The 24,279-nt window shown below is 47.7% G+C and overlaps 1 protein-coding gene and 1 pseudogene across 7 annotated transcripts; one reads left to right on the forward strand and one right to left on the reverse strand.

Annotated features, from left to right (window-relative positions):
• Positions 1-404: 404 nt before the first annotated feature.
• On the forward strand, positions 405-12,076 carry LOC130679150 (CAP-Gly domain-containing linker protein 2-like). 7 transcript variants are annotated; one of them, XM_057487128.1, is made up of 5 exons: positions 406-629; positions 1,632-1,813; positions 2,136-2,198; positions 4,682-4,813; positions 8,841-9,113. In XM_057487128.1, exons 1-5 carry the CDS (start codon positions 601-603, stop codon positions 8,894-8,896), a joined length of 462 nt encoding a protein of 153 aa, XP_057343111.1. In that variant the 5' UTR covers positions 406-600; the 3' UTR covers positions 8,897-9,113. The 7 variants fall into 7 exon arrangements, with proteins under 7 accessions (XP_057343116.1, XP_057343111.1, XP_057343115.1 ...); XM_057487127.1 differs by lacking the exon at positions 8,841-9,113 and adding an exon at positions 11,901-12,076 and having other exon boundaries at positions 409-629; XM_057487133.1 differs by lacking the exon at positions 4,682-4,813 and having other exon boundaries at positions 405-629; positions 8,811-9,113.
• Positions 10,744-20,824, reverse strand: LOC118929406 (Y-box-binding protein 1-like; annotated as a pseudogene).
• Between the last annotated feature and the right edge of the window lie 3,455 nt (positions 20,825-24,279).

Raw genomic sequence — 24,279 nt, forward strand, 5'->3', positions numbered from 1 at the left:
CTGGGAGTGAGACTCCTTCGCTGTCAGGAACAGGAACCTGGGGGAGCTGAATCCCCAGAGGTGGGGCTGAGGTAGGCGGGGACACCAGTAGCCAGGACAAAATCTTCCACACCCTGTCCCCTGCAGCTGGCCCTGAAGACAAGCCCATGGCCACTTGCTGGGCCTGGTCAACTCTGGGGTGTGGATGGGATCATAAGATCCGGGAGGACCGACCTGGGAGGCTGTTCCAAAGCCCCTCACTGCCCTCTGTAAGAATATAGTAATTCATCCTCCATTTACCCCATGGTCCCAAGCACATAAGCCGGTGAGAATTATGCCTGGGCTTGCCTGGGCTTACCCCATCTTATCTCTAAACATCCCAACCCTCCCCCAAGGCAACAGGCCAAGCGGATCCACCACTATAAAAGGCACCACGCTGCTGCCCTCTCTCTCTGTCTCTCTCTGCCCCCTCTCTCTTTGTCTCTGTCCCCCTGCTCTCCCTGTTCTCTCTCCCTCTCTGCTCTCTGCTCTCTCTGTCCTGCTGCTCTGCTGCTCCCTCTCTCTCTCTCTCCCCACCCACCTCTGGGGCAGCCACTTTCTCTTTCAGATAAAATCTGTTGCATGGGCCCGTGTCTCCTGAGTCAATCTGGGTAAGGAGGGTCGCTGCGAGATACCCTTTCACCCTCCAGCCTAGCCATATGGGCTTAGCTGTACTGGAGGTGATGGAAGAGGCCTTGGGCGGGAGGCAGGGACAAGACCCGCCACAGCCATGGGAGCAGGCCCTGGGCCTGCAGGGTTAAGGGATAAGGGGCGTCACTCTGGCTACACACCCAGATCGTGGGTGTGCAGGTTGCTGGGCCCAGCCACCCTGTGGCCTTCCCAGTCCAGGCGGGTCTGGCCAACAGGGCGGGTCCCAGGGCCTCTGTGGCCTGTCTGGGCACACCGTGGGGGAAGACAGGCCCAGGGGACTTGGGAGCGTGGATTCCCTGAGACTTTTCCAGAGCCATGGGAGGTGGGGAGGTGGCAATGTGGCACTGACTCACCTCTGGGGGCACAAGCTGGTCAAAACTACCCGAGGGCAGCCACTCCCTTGTCTCCCTGCACTGTCCCCAGTGCTGTGGGAGATCCAGGGAAGGGCTTTGTGGTTAGAAACTTCCAGAAGTGAAGAAGGTTGGGTGGAGAGGAAGCTTTGGATGGAGGGGCAGAGCAGAAGGACCTAGAAGCCCCTGGCCAAGGGGCCGCTGTGGGGCGGCTTGAGCCGCTGGTACTGAGTGCGCTGTTGGGCATGGGGAGGGAGGGTTCATTTGGGCCCGAGGGTAAGAAGTGGTGAGGCTGGGGGTCTGGGACTGAGGAGGAGGGACCCGCATAAAGTAGAGGGAAGAGGATTGGGGAGGCAGACACAGGAAGGGAAGGGGGGGCATGGATTTCAGGACTTGGAGAATGTGGAGCATCTGACAGGCTGGGAAGGCAGGCAGGGGACAAAGGAGATGCCTCAGTGGGGTCCTCGGGTCGGGAGGAAGCCTGAAGTGACGTCCTGGAGGTGCTCAGGCCTGGCCCGGAAGTGAGGCGGGCCAGGGGAGTTTGCCGCCTGGAGCAGTGGCCTCCCTGCCCCAGGCTCACCCTCACATCTTCCTCTCTCCTGCTGCTCCCAGGACAAGGAGAAGTCCCTGTCGGATCAGAGGCGCTACTCCCTCATTGACGCATCGGCGCCCGAGCTACTGCGCTGCAACACCAGTTGATGAGCACGGAGGATGCGCTGCGGGACGCCCTGGACCAGGTTCAGCAGGTGGAGAAGCTCATGGAGGCCATGAGGAGCTGCCCCGACAAGGCCCAGGTGAGCGGGGGCAGGGCTGAGCTGACTAGGTGGGGAGCCCCGAGGCGGGGAGCATGGCCAGGGAAGTCTGGTCTGAACTCTGCCCGGGGGGAAACATGGCTTCATCCCGCGGAGCTCAGACTACAGGGGGAGATGCAGCCTTGCCCTGAGAACCTTGGTCTCCATGGTCCCCGGGGGTCCTGGGATCCCCATTCTGAGGAGCTCTGGTCAAAGTTTGGAGTCTCAGCTGGTTCCGTCAGGAAGGCCTTGCCATCTAGTGGACAAATGCGGAACTGCTGCCGCCTGGCAGGCCTGGCTCAACGTCTGCCCATGGCTCTTACAGGCCATCTGCAATTCCAGATCTGCAAGCGGCATCCACCAGCAAGACAAAGCCCACAAACAAGAGGTAAGGGGTGCGTGGCCACAGGGAGGCGCCCTGCCCCACCCACAGCCCTCCCGCACAGGCAGACTCCCTTTGCAGGAAAAACCCTGAAAAGCCACCGAAAATACAAGGATTCCTTATGCAAGAGGCTTTACAATAGAGTCCCTTCTGGAGTGGTGATGAGACAGGGACTGGGTGTAGTCAGAGTAGGGTGAGGGCCTCTGGAAAAAGCAAGGCAGGATATTTGCAGTCAGAGCAATGTAACTACACGCAAGGAAACCCCCTACTAAAACTCCATTTTAAACATTCAGCTCTAGAGTCATTCTTCAGTGAGATCAGTTGGTGTACCCAGATGAAGAAGAGTAGCACATGTTTATTTTATGCTAATTATTTATAATCATGTGTAAGATTCACTTTAGCATGCTAAAAGAAAGGCCCAGGCCTATGTGCTGTCTTTCCTCCTTCAGATCTGATGAAGTGATTTTGCAAACTGGGCAAACTAATTTAAGCATGCAGGCCCAGCCATAACACAAGTAAAAGGCAAAAAGGATTCCACCTTAAATATAAGATTGTACTTAACATACTCTTTAGCAAACGATGCCTCAGCCCACCTTGGGGGCTGAGCAGGTGGCCATGTTTCATATGCCCCAGACCAAGATGCTGGTATCTCGGGGAGATATCAACAGAGCAGGAGGTTACTTGTATCAAGTTAACTGTAAATATCCTAGGACCAATCAGTAAGTCCACACCCCTAAGTTTTTTTTTATGTTCTTGAAAAATCCTCATCTGCCTATAAAACCCCCTTAGACAAGCATCACCCTGGACTCTCTTATCCCCTCCTGGCGTGAGCCGGGAGCTCTGTCCTTTCACTTTATCTCTAAATAAAAGCCTGTACCTTGCTCTCCTATCTTGAGTGTTTGTGAAGCTCATTCTTTGGCTTCCTGAACAAGAACCCTGGCATTAAGGACAGGGTAGTCAAGCTTGATTCAATTATCCTGCTCTTTTATTTTTAACTTTGCTTCTCTTTAAAAAAAATTTTTTTAATTACAAAGTAATACATGCCTATGAGGAAACTTGGAAAAAAGAAACCCACAAATTTCATAAAGAAAGAAATACAAGTAGCCCTCCCAGCCAGAGTTGAACACGGTTAGCATTTTTAGGTGCTCTTCCTGAAGCTTCCTATGCGTGCGTGTGTGTGTGTGTGTGTGTGTGTGTGTGTGTGTGTGTGTGTGTTCACATATGTCAACCCTCATTATTCACAGATTATGTATTTGCAAATTTAACCTACTTGGTCAAATTTATTTATAACCCCAAAATCAATCCTCAGGGCACTCTCATGGTCATTCGTGGACATGAGCAGAAAAGAGAAAAATTTGCATCAACATGCACGTTCCCATCTGAGGTTGGCCAAAGTGATGTTCTGCCTTCTTGTTTCAGCTTTCACACTGTAATCAAGCATCCTTTTCACAGTCTACATATTGCCGCATTTTTTTGCATTTCTATGTTTTGCGTGGTGGTTTCGCTGTTTCAAATGACCCCTGAGCCCAGTGCTGAAGTGCCATCTACTGTTCCTAAGGGTGAGAAGTCATGGTGTGCCTGGTGGAGAAAGTGCTTTAGAGAAGCTCCACTGAAGCAGGAGATACATGCTGTTGGCCTTGAGTTCATGGTCAATGAGTCAACAATCTGTATTAAATACAGTCGCAGGAAACAGAAGCACACATAAAGCATGGTTCCATATCCATTGCTTTAAGAAAATGCTGTGACCGGAGGTTCACAGGAACCTGGCCCAGAATTTCCACTAGGAGCAGTGCCTCAGTATTCGCTAATTCAGCATTCCTGTGACCGGGTTGCGCATGCCTGCTGCAAATAACGGGGATTGTTAGATTTGTATGTTTATGTAGGTGTATGTGTATATACATTAACTTTTTACTTGGAAATAATTTCTAACTTACACAAAAATTGCAAGAATAAAATAGTACCTAGAACATCATATACCCTTTGCCCCCATCACTTCCGTTAACATTTTTTCCCCATTTCCATTAGTTTGGCTCTGTGTGTGGATGTGTGTGTAATAATACATGTAAGTTGTTTTCAGAATCGTTTTGAGTATAATTAGATGACCCTAAATACTTGAGTCCATATTTCCTGAGAAAAAGGACATGGTTTTACATAACCACAGTGCAGTCATCAATGCAGCCAATGTAACATCCTTGTGAGGATTTTATCTAATCACTCACCATGTTTGCTTTCTTCGGTTTACCTGGGGACTCCTTCTATGGCTCTTTCCCCCCAGTTCAGGATTCAGCCTGAGGGTGATTGCATTTAGTTGTTATTTATTGCAGTCAGTGGTTATGTCTTTAATCTGGGACATTTCCTCTATTTCTCTTCCATTTTTATGACATGGCATTTTTGAAATACAGTCCACCCTCCTTTTTTAAATAGAAGATTCCTCATTTTTGGATTTGTCTGATGGTTCCTTGTGATGAGAGCCAGGTTATACCTTCCAGGCAGGAGCACCTTGTCTGTGTCATGCCCTTCTCCCGACACCACAGCCAGGAGACATGATGTCCATCTGCCGTTCGTTCCTGATGTGAATTTTGATCACCTGGTCAAGGAGTCTGATTTCTTCACTGTGTATAGTAAGTACATTCACACTGCTGTGCACCCCATCGCCATAACTGTTTTAATCTTCCTGAAATGAAATTTTGTCGCCATTAAATGCCAACTCCCCACTGTTAGGGTCCAGGACTCTGGGGCTTCTCCAGAGAACAAACTACACAGGCACGGAGATGTAAATCTAAGAAAAGTCTTTATTCAGCCAGCTAGCTGGGGCTGACAGCACCTCCCCTGACACGCAGGTCGAGTCCGAGCTGTCGACCCCCAAGCAACTTTAGGTATAGATTATATAGGATTTCCACAGCCATTACACCAACGCCCATACATCACCTCAACCAATGAAGTTAAAACACACCCCATGCTTTAACCAATGAAGTTGAAACGGGGACCCGCCGCTTGCCTGACCTTTGCACGAGCATCCCTTAATGTCTTGTCACGAGTTTCATCCCCCTTAGGGTATGGAAACTGGGTGGCTCTCGCTCTAGGGTGTTTCTTGCATTCCCTTACATCCCCCCCTTTTTCTTGTAACTATTTCAATCATGAAATTAGAGGTCATCTGTTTGGTAGTGCAATAGGGGAAAGGCACCATATGTTTCGAAAGATAATTTCTTTCTTTGATTTCTCTCTGGGACACTGGCGCTTTGGTTCGGGTGCACATCAAAAGATTGCATGCCCAGCCTCTAAGGTGGGCTGAGACATTGTCTATTTGCTAAAGAATCTTGCTTTTTACTATGCCATCTACAGCTGGGTCTGAATTGCTCAGCTTGCAAAATTACTTAGTCAGATCTGAAGGAGGAAAAACAGCACACAGGCCTGAGCCTTTTAGCATGCTAAAGTGAATCTTATACAAATGATTAGCATAATAAAGATCCTGCCTTGTTTTCTTCAGAGGCTCTCACTTTATTCTGTCTAAGTTTATGGTCCCTGTCTCATTCTCACTTCTACAGACAGAGACTCTAGCTGCTGCTAGGGAAAGGGGGCGACGACCGCTCTGGCTGCTTCGTGCTGAGAAGGGGGCGCAGTAAAGGGTGCAGCTAGGTCTCCATCACTGGTCAGTTGAGAGGGCCTCAGAAGGCTGGCGCTTTTATTCTGGGTTTTGCAGTTTTGTGGCTTCTAGGCGAGATAAAACAAATTGTGTTATTAGGTTATGTAGCAACATCTGGAGTTGGATTTTCCATTCTGGAAGGAGGCTGCGTTATTGAAACAATACTTTTCTCTAAAATTACCCTCATTTTTATTAGAAGTAACCAGGTTAAGAAAATAATTAACAGCTGGCTTGATTATTTGCACAAGTGCAGCAAGAAGAGCAATTGATTACACAGGCTCTTTTAAATATGCTTTGCTGGAACTTTTTGTAAGGAATTTCAGATTGAACTTTTAAAGGCCTCTTGAGGCCAGACAGCCAAGCTAGACTTGCCATCAGTCTTTGCCTGCAGTACCTGTAGATTTGGATGAATTCCTCTCTTTTCGAGGTCTCTGCACCTGCCAGGAAGTGACCTTTACTCACCTGGTAAGGCTGCTGGGAACTCTGTAAGCAAGGTACCAGGCCAGTTCTTCTAAGGGGCTTTGCTGGCTTTATAAAGTCAATCTTAGTTCCTTAAAGTTGTTTACATCTGAGTCCATGCACATGTCTCTCAGGTATGACATTCCAGTCACAGCTCTGGCAGTATAACCAGTGTTCTTAACTAGTCTTCTCACAAGGAAAGCAGATTCTTATTGAACTCGTGCAAAGAAACATACTGCCATGGAATACAAAAATAGTCACTGAAAGTTTTAAACTCTGGAGGGATCAGGTAGAGAGAAGGGTGTTTCAATTCTGCTTATAAAGATAGTCATTTACTAAACTGTTGACAGCTTAAGAGAACAAGCTTAAAACACTTTATCAGCAACATTTGAAACAAAAAGACACAAAACTATCTTCTTTAGTTCACTTAATCTTATGTAACCAATACCTGTTCTGCCAAAATCTAGTTCTTTACTAGTTTAGGAATAATAAAACAGTGACTATAAATGGCAAAAGACTTACAAATGACAATGGTTAAAGATCTGATGAGAGCTTACTGTAAGACAGTTGACATAAAGAAATTCTGATATTTTTGTATCTTAAAAAGGTGGGGCAGCAGGGGAGACTGCTGCTGTCAGTTTTTAACCAAGCATTCTTGGGGGCATCAATAGTGGGTTGTGGTGACATGGAAATGTATGCTGGATATTTGGATAGTTTAAATATTATATACAATCAATAGCTTACAAACAGTGAAAATAATAAGAACATAACTCAGCATAAGTGTCTAAGACTAGACACAAAAAAGCAGAGAAAGTCCTTAAGTCTACAGGTCTTCCCTGAAAGATAAATTAAACAAGAAGAACTGGTGGTTCTCAAAACAATCTATTATAACCTTTCTCAAAAGTGGTCACACGTTTGTCCATCTAAACTTTTACAGTGAAACCTGTTTTTCTGGGAGAAACATAATCTTGTCCAGATTCTACACAGTTTAATTTTTAAGAATAAATTTTGGTTTTTTAACTAAGTGCATTTAATCAGCTGAAAAAAGCTTTGTTACTATTCATTGAGAAAACAAATAATCAGTAACAACTTTAATCATTTGTTGGTTAGAGAGATTTTTCTACTTATAAAGACATAAGGAATAAATCATTCAATTTCTCATGCCATGCAATCATTTTCAATAAAATATTTCAAAGGCAAATAAAGGTTACACAGTTAACAAACTTTAGCTTTTAGTCTTTTTAATATTAAGATTTCATTTTTTAAAAAAATATTCTGGCAACTCACTGAGACTTTAAGCATGAGAAACTGCTTTGATAAAACAATTAGAGAACCTTTTGCAATCTTTCAACATTAAGAGCAGACTAACAGTTAAAGAAAACTTTTTTGTTTTTGTTTTTTTTTAACTGGAAACAAAATTCTAATTTTGCTGTGCACTTGATATCAAGACTCACTTGCTTTAATTTCACATAGCACGACTCTATCTGTAAGAATTCAGTAATTTATTCTTCATTTGCCCCATGGTCCCAAGCACATAAACCGGTGAGAATTATGCCTGGGCTTGCCTGGGGACTGACTGAGTTTATCTCGCCTTATCTCTAAACATCCTGACCTTCCCCCAAAGCAACAGGCTGAGCGGATCTGACACAACAAAAGGCACCACGCTGCTGCACTACACTGCTCTCTCTCTGTGTCTCTGTCTCTCCGTCTCTCTCTAAACAAACAGCTGCACTTTAGAACAAAGCCACTTTCTTTTATCAAAAAAAAAACACATTCTTTAGCATGCAGACGAGTTTCCATTCTTTATACTTTCTCTTATTAAAACATACATCCTTTAGCATAGAGAACTGTTTTCCTTATTTAAGTAGTTTTTATTAGAACTTAAAATTATTTGATACTTTAACTTTCAGTGAACACTGAAAAACAGGCCACCGTAAACTGTCACACTAGCATTCTTCATCTATGAACATATATATATTATCATTTTTGGAAATGTGCTTTACAACACAATTTCTCATTAGGCACAAAATATGTCTATATAACTTAGCAAACCTTAAAAATTTTGGTTACCACAAAAATTCTCAGGCTGTTTGCAGATATATATACCATTATACATTAATACAGTATTATTATTAAGATGTTTATTTGCTACACTTGTTTACTTATTTTTAGCAACCATGCCAGTTTACTTAGAAAACTTTTACTAAACATTAGACAAAGTCAAGTTTTTCTTCAAGCATCTTCTTGAAATATTTAACAGGTAACATCAACTTAAATGACTTTAAGTAAACTTTGGCAGCTGATAACCACAAGGACATGCCCGCCTCAGGCAAACTCAAATTAGCATTAATGCTTAACATTTTTTTATCAGATTTTCTGGAAGTTTTAGAATGCCCAATTTTCACAAGCGCTTGTCTTTAAATCAATTTCATTAATACCATCTGGAGGTAGAAAGATATTTTCATTTACACACTTAGGGGGTCGTCTGAGTCTGTCCCATTTCTTATGTCAACAAGACTAAGACAAACCCGACAAACAACAAACAGGTGCCTACAGAGAAGAATCTGACGCGGCCACGGAGGCAAAACTGAAACTGAGTTGAGGGCCTGTCAGACTGCAGCGGCAGCCGACTTTCCTCACAGATGAGGACCTCGTCCTCCAGACAGGGTTAAGGGACGTCTCCCAAGACCCTTGGCCGGTGACCTGCCAGCGCGTCCGCCTAAGTCAATGCCGACCCAGACACAGATTGGAGCTCCCACAGGCTTCATGCAGGTTTCAGGCTTGTTCACGAACAAAAACACTGGGTGTGCTCACCATCTATCTGGCAAGGCACTTTCTGATTAAACACAGAACATTCTTACAGGTTTGACAAGAGACACACAGACACAAACACAGTAATACCTGGCCAGGGCAAGCCTCCGATCCTTGGCTTGTCGTTCCTCCGGGTAGGGGGGGGGCATGCGATCCCGGGAGAGCCCGACCTTTAGGAGTAGCCTGAGTCTGGCCCATAGTGAAAAATACGAGAAAGACAAAGGCGAGGGATAGAGATGCCACTTAAAACAAGATGACTGGTGTATGTGCTTGTGAACGGGTGCCTGTCATTGCACAGTTTTTCTTCTGCGGGGGACGCGAATTTATCTGGGATTTGCGGCTGTGACCCCCTTATCCTGTCACGGGAGTTTTCTAGCGGTGGGCGCCCTAATGGCTCTTAGTTGCCCGACCCATGCCCGCAGGGGAATGATTTAGTGGCAGAAAGGAGGAACGAAAAGAACAGGAGAACTTCAGAATAGGGGAAACTTAAAATGAAAATCACAGAAAGAAATACAAACCAAAACCAAAACACAATATAACAATCAACGATAACACTAAACACACACACACCACATCTGATCACACTCGCTCGGACCGGTCCTTCTCTCACTCTGGTGTGCACCACACTCACCACTTTCAGGATCCTCAGAAACTCTCGTGACTCTCCTGAAAGGCGTCCACTCGGACGGCCAGAGGGTGACGAGCTACATCTTTTCCACCTTTTGGGCGCCAGGTTCCTGCCGATCGGACTTGCCTTCCTAAGGCCGAGTCACTCGGACTCTAGGGCCAGGATTGGTTACCTGGGCTTCACCCAGGGTCGCTAACCTGGGGGCCAGGACTACCAACCCAGACTTCCTCACTCGGGATCACTAATCCGAGACCAGACACGGGATGGCGACTCCTGCTTTATACTGGATTTATGCAGACACGAGGGGGCGACCCTCGAATTACACTGCCCTGTCCGGACAATCAGACCTTGCCTCCAGCCGTCCTTTGTTCTCCGGGAAGCCGCTCGGATCCCGGACGAGCCCCCAAAATGTTAGGGTCCAGGACTCCAGGGCTTCTCCAGAGAACAAACCACACAGGCACGGAGATGTAAATCCAAGCAAAGTCTTTATTCAGCCAGCTAGCTGGGGCCGACAGCACCTCCCCTGACACGCAGGTCGAGTCCGAGCTGTCGACCCCCAAGCAACTTTAGGTATAGATTATATAGGATTTCCACAGCCATTACACCAATGCCCATACATCACCACAACCAATGAAGTTAAAACACACCCCATGCTTTAACCAATAAAGTTGAAATGGGGACCCGCCGCTTGCCTGACCTTTGCATGAGCATCCCTTAAGGTCTTGTCACGAGTTTCGTCCCCATGAGTTTCATCCCCCTTAGAGTATAGAAACTAAGTGGCTCTCGCTCTAGGGTGTTTCTTGCATTCCCTTACACCCACACCCCTTCTCCCCAGCCCCTGACACCCAGAATTCTCCTTTCTGCCCCTGTGAGTGTGACTGGTTCAGGGACTTATACAAGTGTCATTATACTCTGTTTCTCTCTTTGTAACTGGCTCATTTCATTATGATGTCTTCAAGGTTCATCCATGTTGTAGCAAAGCTGGAGGCTTTCCTTCCTTTTTAAAAAAATTTTTTTAATTTAAGACCTTTATTAAGAGGTGCTTGCTGTTTGTTGACTTTTTTGAAAAAATCAAGTTGTAAACTTTATTACAAATTAAAAATGAGGTTCTTAAAATTTTCAACTTGACCAGATATGAAACAATTTAAAAACCTTTAAAGGTATATTGAGAAAAAACAGGCTTTTTTTTTTTAAAACACGCTTGTCATTACCAAAAAGAGACATCTTTAAGTAAAAATAATAAAAACCCCATGCTGCATAGATAATGCAGATAGTTCTGGTTATCTGGTCAATGGGCAAAAAGCAAGCACTTAAGGTCTTCAGCTCCAATCTTTTGTTCATTTCTTATTGCTGGAATTTCATATTCATTTCTTCTTGTTGGATGACTAAATCGGATGATGGTAGAGATAGTAAGCCGTCATTTACTCAGCCCCTCCCTGCTCAGCCTCGGGAGCAGACGAATTCTCAGCTGGTGGATCGGCTGCTTTTGTCTCTTTGCCATCTTGTGGTTTAGGGTTTTCTGGGCGTCTGCGTCGGTAGTTGAAGTTGCGGCGGTACCGACATTGAGGTGGTTGCTGACCTTGGGTCTCATCTCCTTGATTTTCCTTATCTTCTTTGTTGCCGTCCTCTCTAGGCTGTCTTTGGCGAGGAGGACCCCTGCGGAATCGTGGTCTGTAACCCCGATAAATATTCTGTCTCACTGGTCTACCTTGTTCTCCTGCACCCTGGGTGTCAGCACCCTCCATCACTTCTCCCTGCACAGGAGGGTTGGCATACTGTGGTCGACGCCCATAGGGTCTCCTCATGTAGTAAGGTGGGAACCATCGCCTGCGGTAGGGCCGGTGCTGTTGGGCCTGGCCTTCGGGAGCACTCTCTGATCACTCATTCTTTTCCCCACTCTCACTATTCTGGTAATTCTGCTGGTAATTGCATGGAGGACCCCTGTGACGTGGATAGTGTCTGTAATGGTTACGGTCCGCTGCATATTTACTGCCTTGCACTGGAACTCCACCAGGGCCTGTAACATTTGCTGCCTCCGCACCCTTTTCTCCTTCAACAACATCAAACTCCACAGTGTCTCCATCTCCTACACTGCAAAGGTACTTCCTGGGGTTATTCTTGAAGGGCCCCCACCTTCAAGATGGCAAACTTCCTGCTTCTCTTCCAGGTCTTCGGTTCCCGCCGGCACCACCTGAGGCCCAATTACCTCTCGCCCCCACCCCAATCCCAGCACCTGGCCAATAGCCACCAGTCCCGTTGAAGTGACACCTCAATCAGCTTATGTCCCTCCCTATATAACCTAGTACTTTTCCCCAATAAAGCGGAACTCTCCGGTGAATTGCTGCTGTGTGTCGCTCCTTCCTTTCATTTTGGTGCCGAAACCCGGGAGACAGGACACCCCAACTGGGCCCTGTCTTCCCCCAACACCAGCGGCAGCTTGGCCTCGTCCTCTTTTTCCGGTGCTGGCTCCTCACACTCACCACTCTTCCTTGGCCATTGGTTAAGTTTTCCCCCAGAGCGGGCCACTCTTCCCCGAGCTATCGCAGCACCATTGACCATGATCGTCCGGCAAGGCCCTGACACTTGGGGATGAGGAGGGAACTCTCCCCACCTCAGGCCTTCAAGGCTGCGGCGGACCCTCAGGCTCCTCCTCCGACAGTCATAAACGCATTCACCGCCCCTTCCTTTCATTAGTGCTGAAACTCTTCGGGTAAAGTTTCCCCAGGGTGGGCCATGCTTCCCTGAGCTATCGCAGTGCCATTGACCGTGATCATCCGGCAAGGCCCTGACGCTCGGGGATGAGGAGGGAACTCTTCCCGCCTCAGGCCTTCACAGCTGCGGTGGACCCTCAGGCTCCTCCTCCAACAGCCATAAACGAGGTGACTCCTTTGCGGATGAGAATGCTCCCTTTTTCCCCCCTCCTCCTTCCGTTCCTTCCACTGAAAATTCCTAGTACTAGGTACCTCGGACTCCGGCACTCTGCCTTCTTAGAGAAGTCTGGGTGACGACCCACACTTCCTAAGAAACCGACTCGTATACGAGTTTCCGCAGACCACCAAGGATCATCGGGGACGCCCTTTGTCTCCTTGCGGTCTGTTCCCAGTCCAAGGATCTCCGTTCGTCTTCCCCTGTTTGTCTCCTTCTCTGTCCTTTAGCCATGGGAGCCTCCTCATCCCTCCTTGGAAGTTCACCTCTTGAATGCTGCTCAAGTATCTAGCCACCCTCTCCCTGACGCCTGATATAAAACCAAAACTTCTCCGTAAATACTGCTCCCAAGATTGGTCGACATACCCCCTAGACAATCACAACCAATGGCCTGCAAGGGGAACTCTTGATCCTAACATCACTCGCGATCTTTTTAACTACTGCCAGTGCCTGAAAAAATGGAAGGAGATTCCCTATATTGAGGCTTTTCACCTCCTAGCCCAAAATCCTGGCCTCTGCATCACCTGTTCCCCGCCCTAAGTTCTCCTAGCCAGCAGCCCGCCTCCCTCCGCTCCACACACTACCAGTCCCTCTTCGATTACCTTTGACCTGGCCGACGAAGCTCCGCCATACAGGCTTCCCCCTTCAGCCCCTCCCCCTCCTACAACCCCTCTGCCCTCTTCCGCTGTTGCCGCCGCCTCCACCTCCTCCCCCACAGAGGCCTCCCGCCCACTCCATTCCTCTTCTTCTCCTACAACAGCCCTTCCCCCTTCCTCCCCCACCATGTCCTCCCCCATCTCACCTCCTTCGCCTTCGCCCCCCTCACCTGCCCCTCCCCCACGGATTGAGCCTGAGCCTTTCAGCCCCCCTTTAACTAGATCCCGGAGGCCTCCTCCATCTTTGCCCTCATCACCTGTTTCTCCCCCACAGACTGAGCCGGAACCCTTCAGTCCCCCTCAGACTCAATCCGGGGGGCCTCCCCAAATTATCACCCCCCTCTGAGAGGTGGCGGGACCCGAAGGCATCATGCGAGTTCACATACCTTTCTCCTTAGGGGATTTAGCCCAACTTGAAAAACGCCTTGGTTCCTTTTCCACTGATCCCACGACATATATCAGGGAATTTAAATGGACCCTCCAGTCTTACAGCCTCACACATCATGACATTTTCATGCTCCTAGCCAATCCCCTCCTTCCTGAAGAGCGTAGATGAGTTTGTGACTTCGCCCAAACACACACTACCGAAACCCACAGGACTGACCCCACCTATCCCACTGGCTCCACCGCTGTCCCTGAACAAGACCCGCACTGGGATTATAACACCGCTGTAGGTCTCCGCTCTCGGGATATTTTCGCCTCCTGCTTAATAGCAGGTCTGAAAAAGGCAGCTCGTAAAATAGTCAATTTTCAAAAGCTCCAGGACATAATTCAAAAAAAGGAAGAAACTCCCTCCGAATTCCTAGATAGACTCACCCAAGCCCTATTACAGTATACCAGCCTAGACCCAGAAACGCTGGATGGAAGACATGTCCTTATGACATACTTCCTGGCTAAAAGCTACCCCGACATTAATGCTAAACTCAAAAAGTTAGATCAGGGCCCCACTACCCCGCAGACTGAGATCCTAACAGTGGCCTTTAAAGTCTTCCATAACTGCCAAGAGGAGAAAGAACGCCGTAAACAAAAGGCTGATCAGGCCAACTTTCAGATGTTGGCCCAGCTGATAAAACCACAACCTGGGCACCCCTCCACAAACAAGCCCCCCCAAGGAGCGTGTTTCAAGTGCGGAAAAGAAGGACATTGGTCAAGGGTGTGCCCCTCCCCCAGACCTCCTACCACCCCATGTCCCAGATGCCACAAAAAGGGCCACTGGGGTTCTGATTGCCCAACCACCCGAAGGGGAGACTGGACGAACAACCCCCATCCTAAGGCCGCCGTAGTGGGACTGGCAGAGGAGGATTGACGGGGCCCAGGGTCTTCTCGCCAGACCATTTCCATCACCAAACAGGAGCCCAAGGTTACTTTAACAGTAGATGGTCACCCCATCTCCTTCCTCCTAGATACAGGAGCCACCTTCTTGGTCTTGCGAGAATACCGGGGCCCTACCATGCCAGCCATTACTCCTATAGTCAGGGTAGGAGGAAAACAGATCTTCCCATTGAAAACCCCTCCCCTTTTATGTACAATCCAGAACAATCCCATACCTTTTTCCCACTCCTTCCTGGTTATGCCTCAGTGTCCCATCCCTTTACTAGGACGGGACATCCTTTCTCTCCTCCATGTTTCCATAACTATATCCACTCCCACAGCCCCCAGTACCCCCTTTCTGATGGCCCTCATAGCCGATGACCCCCCTCTATCCGATGAAAGCTCCAGTTTTGCCCTCATACCCTGTATGAGGTCTGTAGATCCCAAGGTCTGGGACATTACAAGTCCCTCCATGGCACTATGTCCTCCTGCCTCTATTAAATTATGGGACTCCTCACAGTATATCTGTCAGGCCCAATACCCCCTAACCACTTCGGCCCTCATAGGCCTCCAACCATTCATTCAGGACCTTTTAAACAAAAATTACCTCAGACCCACTCACTCCCCGTTTAATACCCCTATATTAGCTGTTAAAAATCCAATGGATCTTTCCGCCTAGTCCAAAATCTCTGCCTCATTAACATGGCCATCGTCCCTATCCATCCCTTAGTTCCAAACCCATACACCCTTTTCTCGCGGATCCCTGCCTCGGTCTCCCACTTCTCAGTCCTGGATCTCAAGGACGTATTTTTTTCTATCCCTCTGGACCCCTCCTCCCAAGATTTTTTCGCCTTCATCTGAATGGACCCATACACAAGACATTCTGAACAACTCACTTGGACAGTTTTGCCACAAGGCTTCCGAGATAGTCCCCATATTTTTGGACAGGTCCTAGCTCAGGACCTCAAACAGTTTCATCATGATCACTCTGAGTCCACCTTATTACAATACGTGGACAATCTTCTACTCTGCAGTCCCTCATGGGAACAGTCTCAACTTGACACTGCCTCCCTACTTAACCTTCTAGCTTCTAGAGGTTACTGGGTATCCCCCATCAAGGCTCAAATCTCTTCCCCTTTTGTCACTTACCTCGGATTCCTTCTATCTCAACAAAGAAAGTCCATTACCTTGGACAGAAAACGACTCCTCTCTGACCTGCCCATTCCCAAAACCAAGACAGAAATCCTTTCCTTTCTAGGCCTGGCTGGGTATTTTATAGCATGGATCCCTAACTTCTCCCTGTTGGCGAGACCCCTATACGACCTCAGCAAGGGCCCCCCTGAAGAACCATTATCCTCCTCACCCCGACACTCCTTCATTAAGCTCCGTCGAGCCCTTGTGGAAGCCCTAGCTCTCCATCTTCCTGATTTGTCGAAGCCCTTCTCATTATACATTCATGAGAGGTCCAGTCAAGCTCGAGGAGTCCTAGGCCAATAATATTATGGACCATCCTTTGCCCCAGTAGCTTGTCTTTCCAAGCAATTAGACCCCACTGTTCGGGGATGGGCCCCCTGCCTATAAGCATTAGCCGCTGGACAGCTCTTGCAGAAAGAAGCTCATAAACTGACATTCGGGGCGCCCCTTACCATTCTGTCCCCACATCACCTAAAAGACCTCTTAACCTACAAATGTTTACAGACTCTCCCTCCCTCCAGACTCTTGACCTTACTGTCCTCTTTCCTCCAAAATCCAGACATTTCTTTCCTCCCCTGCCCACCCCTGAATCTGACCACTCTTCTTCCTCTACCCTACTCTCCTCATACTCCCTCACATGACTGCCTGGAAGCCCTTCACAACTTCCTTCTGCGCCACTCCACGATCTCCGAAGGAGCCCTCTCACACTCTGACCTCATCTGGTTTACTGATGGGTCCTCCTTTAAACATGAGGGCACCCACTACACAGGATACGCAGTAGTCTCCCTCAAAGACGTCATCAAAGCACAAGCCCTACCCCCCGGTACAACCAATCAACAGGTAGAACTCATTGCAGCCACCAGAGCTTGCGCTCTAGCCTGGGACACGTCTCTCACTCTGTACACTGATTCCAAATACGTATTCCACATTCTCTTGTCCCATGCGGCAGTATGGAAAGAACAAGGCCTCCTCACCACAAAAGGAAATTCCATCACTAATTCAGCCTTAATTACCAAACTTATAGAGGCTTCACAACTCCCACACCGACTGGGCATAGTCCACTGCAAATCACATCAAAAGGATGACTCCCTCATTACAAGGGGTAACAACAAAGCTGACAGAGTAGCCCAGTCGGTTGCCCTATCAGAAGACGCACCAGACAACGATCTGTCTGCCCTTGCGGTTTTAGCCTTATCACAAGACACCCTCTGTTCCCAGGACAAAGAGTCTCTCTTCCGCCTCTTACATGATCTGTTCCATCCTAGCCCTCAATCCTTGATCCATTTTTTGCAATCCTTTTTCTCTCTCTCTCCTGGGGACAAAACCCTACTTAACCAAATCACCCGCAGGTGCACCATCTGCCAACGCACTAACCCTAATACCCCCCTCAAGGCTCAACCCTTCCCGGCTCATCAAGCAAGGGGTTATGTCCCCGCCGCAGATTGGCAAATAGACTTCACTAACATGCCCCCCGTACGGCTTACCAGATACCTACTCTTGTTGGTAGATACATTTTCAGGATGGGTCGAAGCTTTCCCACCACTAACAAATGAGCTTCCACAGTTGCCTCTATCCTCCTCACCCAGATCTTTCCTAGGTTCGGGATGCCCACTTCCCTCCAATCAGATAATGGCCCTGAGTTCACTTCCCAAATCATTCAGAACCTCTTCAAGTCGCTCTCACTCCCCTGGCATTTACACTGTCCTTATCGACCACAGGCTTCGGGAAAAGTAGAAAGAGCCAATAGGACGCTAAAAGACATCCTGACCAAACTATCTCTAGAATTACACCTTGACTGGGTTTGCTTACTTCCCTTAGCTCTACTCCGCATTCGGGTCCTCCCCAAAAAACCTTCCTTCTTGTCACCCTTTGAGATCATGTAAGGCCGCCCAATTTTGCCCCCGGGGCTCCCTCCCCACAAAGGACCAATTCCTCCCAACATGGCCCTTCCGCTACTCTTTCTCCTCTGCACTGAATTATGGAAATATCAGGATTGGCTCCTCCCGAATCCATCCGCTTCCCAAAACCTTCCTGTCTTACGACCCGGTCAACTAGTGTTTTATAAGCCTCCAGAAAATAAGCCCCCTCTCACCCCAAAATGGGAAGGCCCACACTCAGTCATTCTCTGCACCCCCTCGGCCGCTAAGCTCTCACTGCCTGATAACTCTGTCACCCCTTGGATTCATATCTCCAGGTTGAAACCAAACACCCAGGACCCACCTCCTCTGGACACCCAAGACCCAACCCAGAGTCCTTCGGATACAACCCAAGACGCTGTCTACTCTTCCATGCTTCATCCCTCTGATCCCTTGAAACTCCGCATCTCCCATTCACCCCCTTTTGCCATCCATACCTGAATCATGACCTTTTCTTCCTTTACTGCTCTCTGGCTCTCGTTCCTCATTTCTGTCGTCTTCCCCGTCACCTCAGCCTCCTTTGTATGGTGATTCAAGGTCAGACAGACTTACACACAGCATCAAACAAAAACCACTGCCCTCATTACCACATCAGACTGCCCTCTAAAAGGCTGCCCCGAGCCTCTGTACCTTCACTTTCCTCCCTCCACCGAAGTGTTCACTAGCAGCCCCCTTTTCACTCCCTACCTCTGCTTCCTCTATGACCAAAAACAAGCCTCATGCAGGCAGTGGCCAGACACCTATGGGGGATGTCCCTACTGGTCTTGTGCCATTCACTACATGGGTGACTCTTGGTACCCACAGTATTACTCCTCCAACCGTTTCATAAAATATCCCAACAGCTCATTCTCCTTATCAATCCCTGATCCCTGGGATCCTCGATGGGCCGCCGGAGTCACAGCCTCAGTTTACTATGGGGGGTCCTCGACCCCCCATGGTACCCTTCATATCTCTCGAGAGTATGTTCCTTCTCATTCCCAGATCTCTCAAGTTGCATCAGATATCAGACACTCTGAAAAAGTCATTATTCAAACATTTGACAGCGCCTCTTCATCTTCCTATCCCCGCCCCTCTTCTAATTTCTCCTACTCTTGGTTACAGCTCATTCAAGACACTACCATCTTTCTCAACCACACCCTCAACACTGCCAATTGTTTCTTGTGCTCATCACTACAGCACCCACTGCTGGCCGCCATGCCCCTTAATATTTCCAACTACTCCTTCCATGCAGAAGGACAACCCCTCCACCCCCTGGCAGACATACCCCTATGGGAACCAGAGTACACAGATAATCTCACCATCCACCACTGTGTAGGCCCAACTCCACCCACCTCCAGCGCACTTCACTGCCTCTCTATCTACACCCCCACCTCCGACTCTAAAACTTTTACACAACCAGGACACTTCTTTTGGTGTAATGGCAGTCTTTTCAACTCACTGCCTCCCAACTCCAATATACCCTGCATTCTCGTCACCCTAATCCCACAGCTTACACTTTACAGCACAGCAGAATTTCTTTAGCTCCAACCTCCCTTGTCCTCGCACACAAAAAGGGCTGCTTTCCTTCCCTTCATGGTCGGTATCTCTTTGACCACCTCAGCCATTGGGGCAGGGTTTTTGGGAGGGGCTTTGGGTCACTCTGTGGGCAATTAAAGATCTCAACGCCAAACTTGAGGGAGCCCTGACATCCACTGCCTATTCCCTGGCCTCTCTCCAAAGACAGGTCACTTCACTAGCTAAAGTCACCCTTCAAAACCGGTGGGCCTTAGATCTGCTTACAGCCGAGAAGGGCGGCACCTGCGTCTTCCTTCGGGAAGAGTGCTGCTATTACATCAATGAATCCGGCATTGTAGAAACTGACATTACCAAACTCACCGACCTTGCCTCCAGCCTCCACTCTGCTTCCAATTCCAACCCATTCTCTTCAATACTAACAAACCCCCCCTCCTTACCTGGCTCTTGCCAATTGCAGGCCCCATAATAATCATTCTTTTCTCCTGTCTCTTCTTACCCTGTATAATAAAGTTCATCAAATCCCAAGTCAGAAAAATCTCTAATCAAACTTTCAACCAGCTTTTACTCAGGAACTATCAGCTTCTGGCTACAGAAGATCCCTCACCCTCACGTGACCTCCCCACCACACGCTGAGATGGACCCCTTGCTCCGCTGGAAATTGTTCCTGTAAACAATGGCTGCAGACGCCTGGCTCCTGACACCCATATCCTCTTGGCACCATTGGAATCAACAGGTCCTCGACCTATGGTTACAGGGAACCTTCATTAATTTCCAATCTGAAGAATTCCACATCTACTCGTCCTTACTGTGGGGAGTCCTATCAACCCTTTCCTCCCAGTCCTCAAGCCCTCACTCCCTTCTTCGCCCCTGTTCAGCAGGAAGCAGTCAGAGAGAAAGCAACGTCCACAACCCCATAGAGGAGAAAGGGGGGAATGAAGGGCCCTCACTCGTAAGATGGCGAACTTCCTGCTTCTCTTCCGGGTCTTCGGTTCCCGCCGGCGCCACCCGAGGTCCAATTACCTCTCGCCACCCCCCAATCCCAGCACCTGGCCAATAGCCACCAGTCCCGTTGAAGTGACACCTCAATCAGCTTATGTCCCTCCCTATATAACCTAGTACTTTTCCCCAATAAAGTGGAACTCTCCAGTGAATTGCTGCTGTGTGTCGCCCCTTCCTTTCAATTCTTCTTTATGGCAGTCTGGTGTACAAATACATCTTCCTTTGTGCCATTCCTGTTGATGAAACCATATCCGTTTCTTACATTGAACCATTTTACTGTCCCCAAAACCTTTGTTGTGATGATCTTTTTGTCCCCGCCGGCAGGTGCCGCGGATGTGAGGCCGCCCGGACCACCGCTCCCTGTGCCGCTGCCCATAGTGCTGGGCTTGGTGTCGGCAACGCTGAGGGCGGGGGCGGCGGGCGGCTGCTGGGTCTCGGCCTCGCTGCTCATGGTTGCGGTGACGGTGACTGGGGCCAGCTGCGGCAGCTGTGGCTCCTCCCGGGGTGTGATGGTAACTAGGCTGGCAGCGGTGGTGGGGCTGCTCAGGGCTCTCTGGGGTCTGCTCTCCGCTCCCGCTACCAATCGAACTCGCTTTCCTTCCTTTTTAAAGGTTGAATAATACTCTGTGTGTGTGTGTGCATACCATATTTTCTTTGTCCATTAATCTGTCAGTGGACACTTGGGTTGCTCCCACCTTTTGGCTATTGAAAATAATGCTGCTGTAAACATAATTTGAGGCTATTGTTTCATTATTATCAATATTGCTATAACATGGGTCTCAAACTTGGGATGGACCTGATATGCACCTCTTTTAATCCCTTATCCTGTGCTTGAATCTGTCTGTCCAGCATCCTGCAGAGACTTCTTCCAGCCTTGCCTTGCCAAGGGTGAGATGGGAGCCCCTACTGCCTTCTAATACCTCCATCTGAGGGCCAGGAACTGGGGTGACTTGGGGTGGAGGAAAGAGGCTTCATGAGTAGGATCATGGCGAGGGATGACCAGACATCCTCTGTGTCTCCAGATGCCAGATTTGATGCTTGGACAGACTTTCTTCAATGGCGAGAATTAAAGGAAAGTAATATTTACCAGGAGAATCTTGGAGACTGGGGTTCGTAAGAGTAGATTACATTTCAGTTAACATTAGCACAGTGAGGTGGGTCTGACAGGCCCCATCTTACAGATGAGGAGAGCAGAGTTCAGGGAGATAAATAACACCTTCATTAGACTAGCTCCCTGGAAGGCAGGGCTTTTCCCTCCTTGAATGGTGCCCAGCACCAGAGCTGTTAAAAGGTTATTGGATTGATTTTCATTTAATTCTGTCCCACCTTATTTCAGAAGTGATTTGAAAGACTTATAAAGAAACACAAACTATAATAAGATGGTATAAACAAGGCAGTAAAACAAGAGTTGTGGCCTAAAATAGAGCTAGAAGTGAATCTAAATTTGAAAATGCATACCTTACGATCTGTTTCCGTTAGGAATGTTTTCAGTCACATGTAACCTGATAAACAGCCTTAGGAAGTGAGAGGCTTGTTTCCTCCTATAAGGGGTCTGGAGGTGGGCGGGTCTGCCCTGGGGCAGCTGCTCGGGATGTCAGAGGGGCCAGCGCCTCTGTTCTCTGGCTTTTCCATCCTAGGCAGGGACTTTGGTCATCTTGGCCTAAAGGGGCTGCGGACCACCAGCAGCAATCAGAAGGAATGGGGCAGCCAGCACCTGCTCTGTGGGCAGGAGAGAAGAGGATGGAATGGGGGCTGAGTGAGCCAGCTACAGCGCCTGCCACCAGATCCCAGGTTCTTGCTCTGGGTAGATCACCAAATGGAATGCATGCCCTCCAGCCACCAATTGGAAAGGGAATCTTGGTTTGTTATAAAACAGACCAGGAGACAAAAACAAAAGGTGACTTTACAACTTGGAAAGGCTGACTTAACTAGGATCCTTTTTTAATCTTTAAAAAAGTGTGATTTCCAGTGTGATGAGTTTTTTTTTTTCAGGCTGTATTTTTTTTTTTTTTTGTCATCATTAACCTACAATTACATGAAGAACATTATGTTTACTAGGCTCTCCCCTACCCCAAGTCCCCCCCACAAACTCCATTACGGTCACTGTTCATCAGCATAGTAAGATGTTGTAGAATCACTACTTGTCTTCTCTGTGTTGCACAGCCCTCCCCTTTCCCCAGCCTCCACATTATACATGCTAATCATAATGCCCCCTTTCTTCTTCCCCACCCTTATCCCTCCCTACCCTCCCATTCTCCCAAGTCTCTTTCCCTTTGGTAACTGTTAGTCCATTCTTGGGTTCTGTGATTCTGCTGCTGTTTTGTTCCTTCAGTTTTTCCTTTTTCTTATACTCCACAGATCAGTGAAATCATTTGGTATTTCTCTTTCTCCACCTGGCTTATTTCACTGAGCATAATACCCTCTAGCTCCATCCATGTTGTTGCAAATGGTAGGATTTGTTTTCTTCTTATGGCTGAATAATATTCCATTGTGTATATGTACCACATCTTCTTTATCCATTCATCTACTGATGGACACTTAGTTTGCTTCCATTTCTTGGCTATTGTAAATAGTGCTGCGATAAACATAGGGCTGTATCTGTCTTTTTCAAATTGGAGTGCTGCATTCTTAGGGTAAATTCCTAGAAGTGGAATTCTTGGGTCAAATGGTAAGTCTATTTTGAGCTTTTAGAGGAACCTCCATACTGCTTTCCACAATGGTTGAACTAATTTACCTGCCCACCAGCAGTGTAGGACGGTTCCCCTTTCTCCACAAGCTCACCAACATTTGTTGTTGTTTGTCTTTTGGATGGTGGCGATCCTTACTGGTGTGAGGTGATATCTCATTGTGGTTTTAATTTGCATTTCTCTGATAACTAGTGATGTGGAGCATCTTTTCATGTGTCTGTTGGCCATCTGAATTTCTTCTTTGGAGAACTGTCTGTTCAGCTACTTTGCCCATTTTTAAATTGGATTATTTGCTTTTTGTTTGTTGAGGTGCATGAGCTCTTAATATATTTTGGATGTCAAGCCTTTATCGGTTCTGTCATTTACAAATATATTCTCCCATACTATAGGGTACCTTTTTGTTCTATTGATGGTGTCCTTTGCTGTACAGAAGCTTTTCAGCTTGATATAGTCCCACTTGTTCATTTTTGCTTTTGTTTTCCTTGCCCGGTGAGATATGTTCATGAAGAAGTCGCTAATGTTTATGTCCAAGAGATTTTTGTCTATGTTTTTTTCTAAGAGTTTTATGGTTTCATGACTTACATTCAGGTCTTTGATCCATTTTGAATTTACTTTTGTGTATGGGGTTAGACAATGATCCTGTTTCATTCTCTTACATGTAGCTCTCCAGTTTTGCCAGCACCATCTGTTGAAGAGGCTGTCATTTCCCCATTGTATGTCCATGGCACCTTTATCAAATATTAGTTGACCATATATGTTTGGGTTAATGTCTGGAGTCTCTATTCTGTTCCACTGGTCTGTGGCTCTGTTCTTGTGCCAGTACCAAATTGTCTTGATTACTATGGCTTTGTAGTAGATCTTGAAGTTGGGGAGTGAGATCCCCCCCACTTTATTCTTCTTTCTCAGGATTGCTTTGGCTATTTGGGGTCTTTGGTGTTTCCATATGAATTTTTGAACTATTTGTTCCAGTTCATTGAAGAATGTTGGTAATTTGATAGGGAAGTGTGATGACTTTTTACCTGTACATACACCTGTATGTTCAGCTGTGAGGAAAAGAAACCTCTCCTCAAAGTAGCTTAAGCAATGCAGGCTTTTATTATCCAACCCAAAGCCCGTAGGTAGCAGACCTGGGGTCATGAAGGGCCAGGATCTTGCATGAGTCAGGTCCACTCTGCAGACCTCCATGTAATGGCTTCACCTCCTGGTCTGGCTCCTCTTGCAGTCCGCAGGTGGCTGTCACAGGTGATGTGAAGGAGGACATCCCTAGTTTTAGTTCCTTTTGAAGGTCAGGGAATCTTTCCTAGGAGCCCTCTGTTCTCAGTGGCCAGAGTTGGATGACATGC

The sequence above is a fragment of the Manis pentadactyla genome, chromosome 10 (genome assembly GCF_030020395.1).
Source record: "Manis pentadactyla isolate mManPen7 chromosome 10, mManPen7.hap1, whole genome shotgun sequence".
In the NCBI taxonomy this organism is placed as follows: Eukaryota; Metazoa; Chordata; class Mammalia; order Pholidota; family Manidae; genus Manis; species Manis pentadactyla.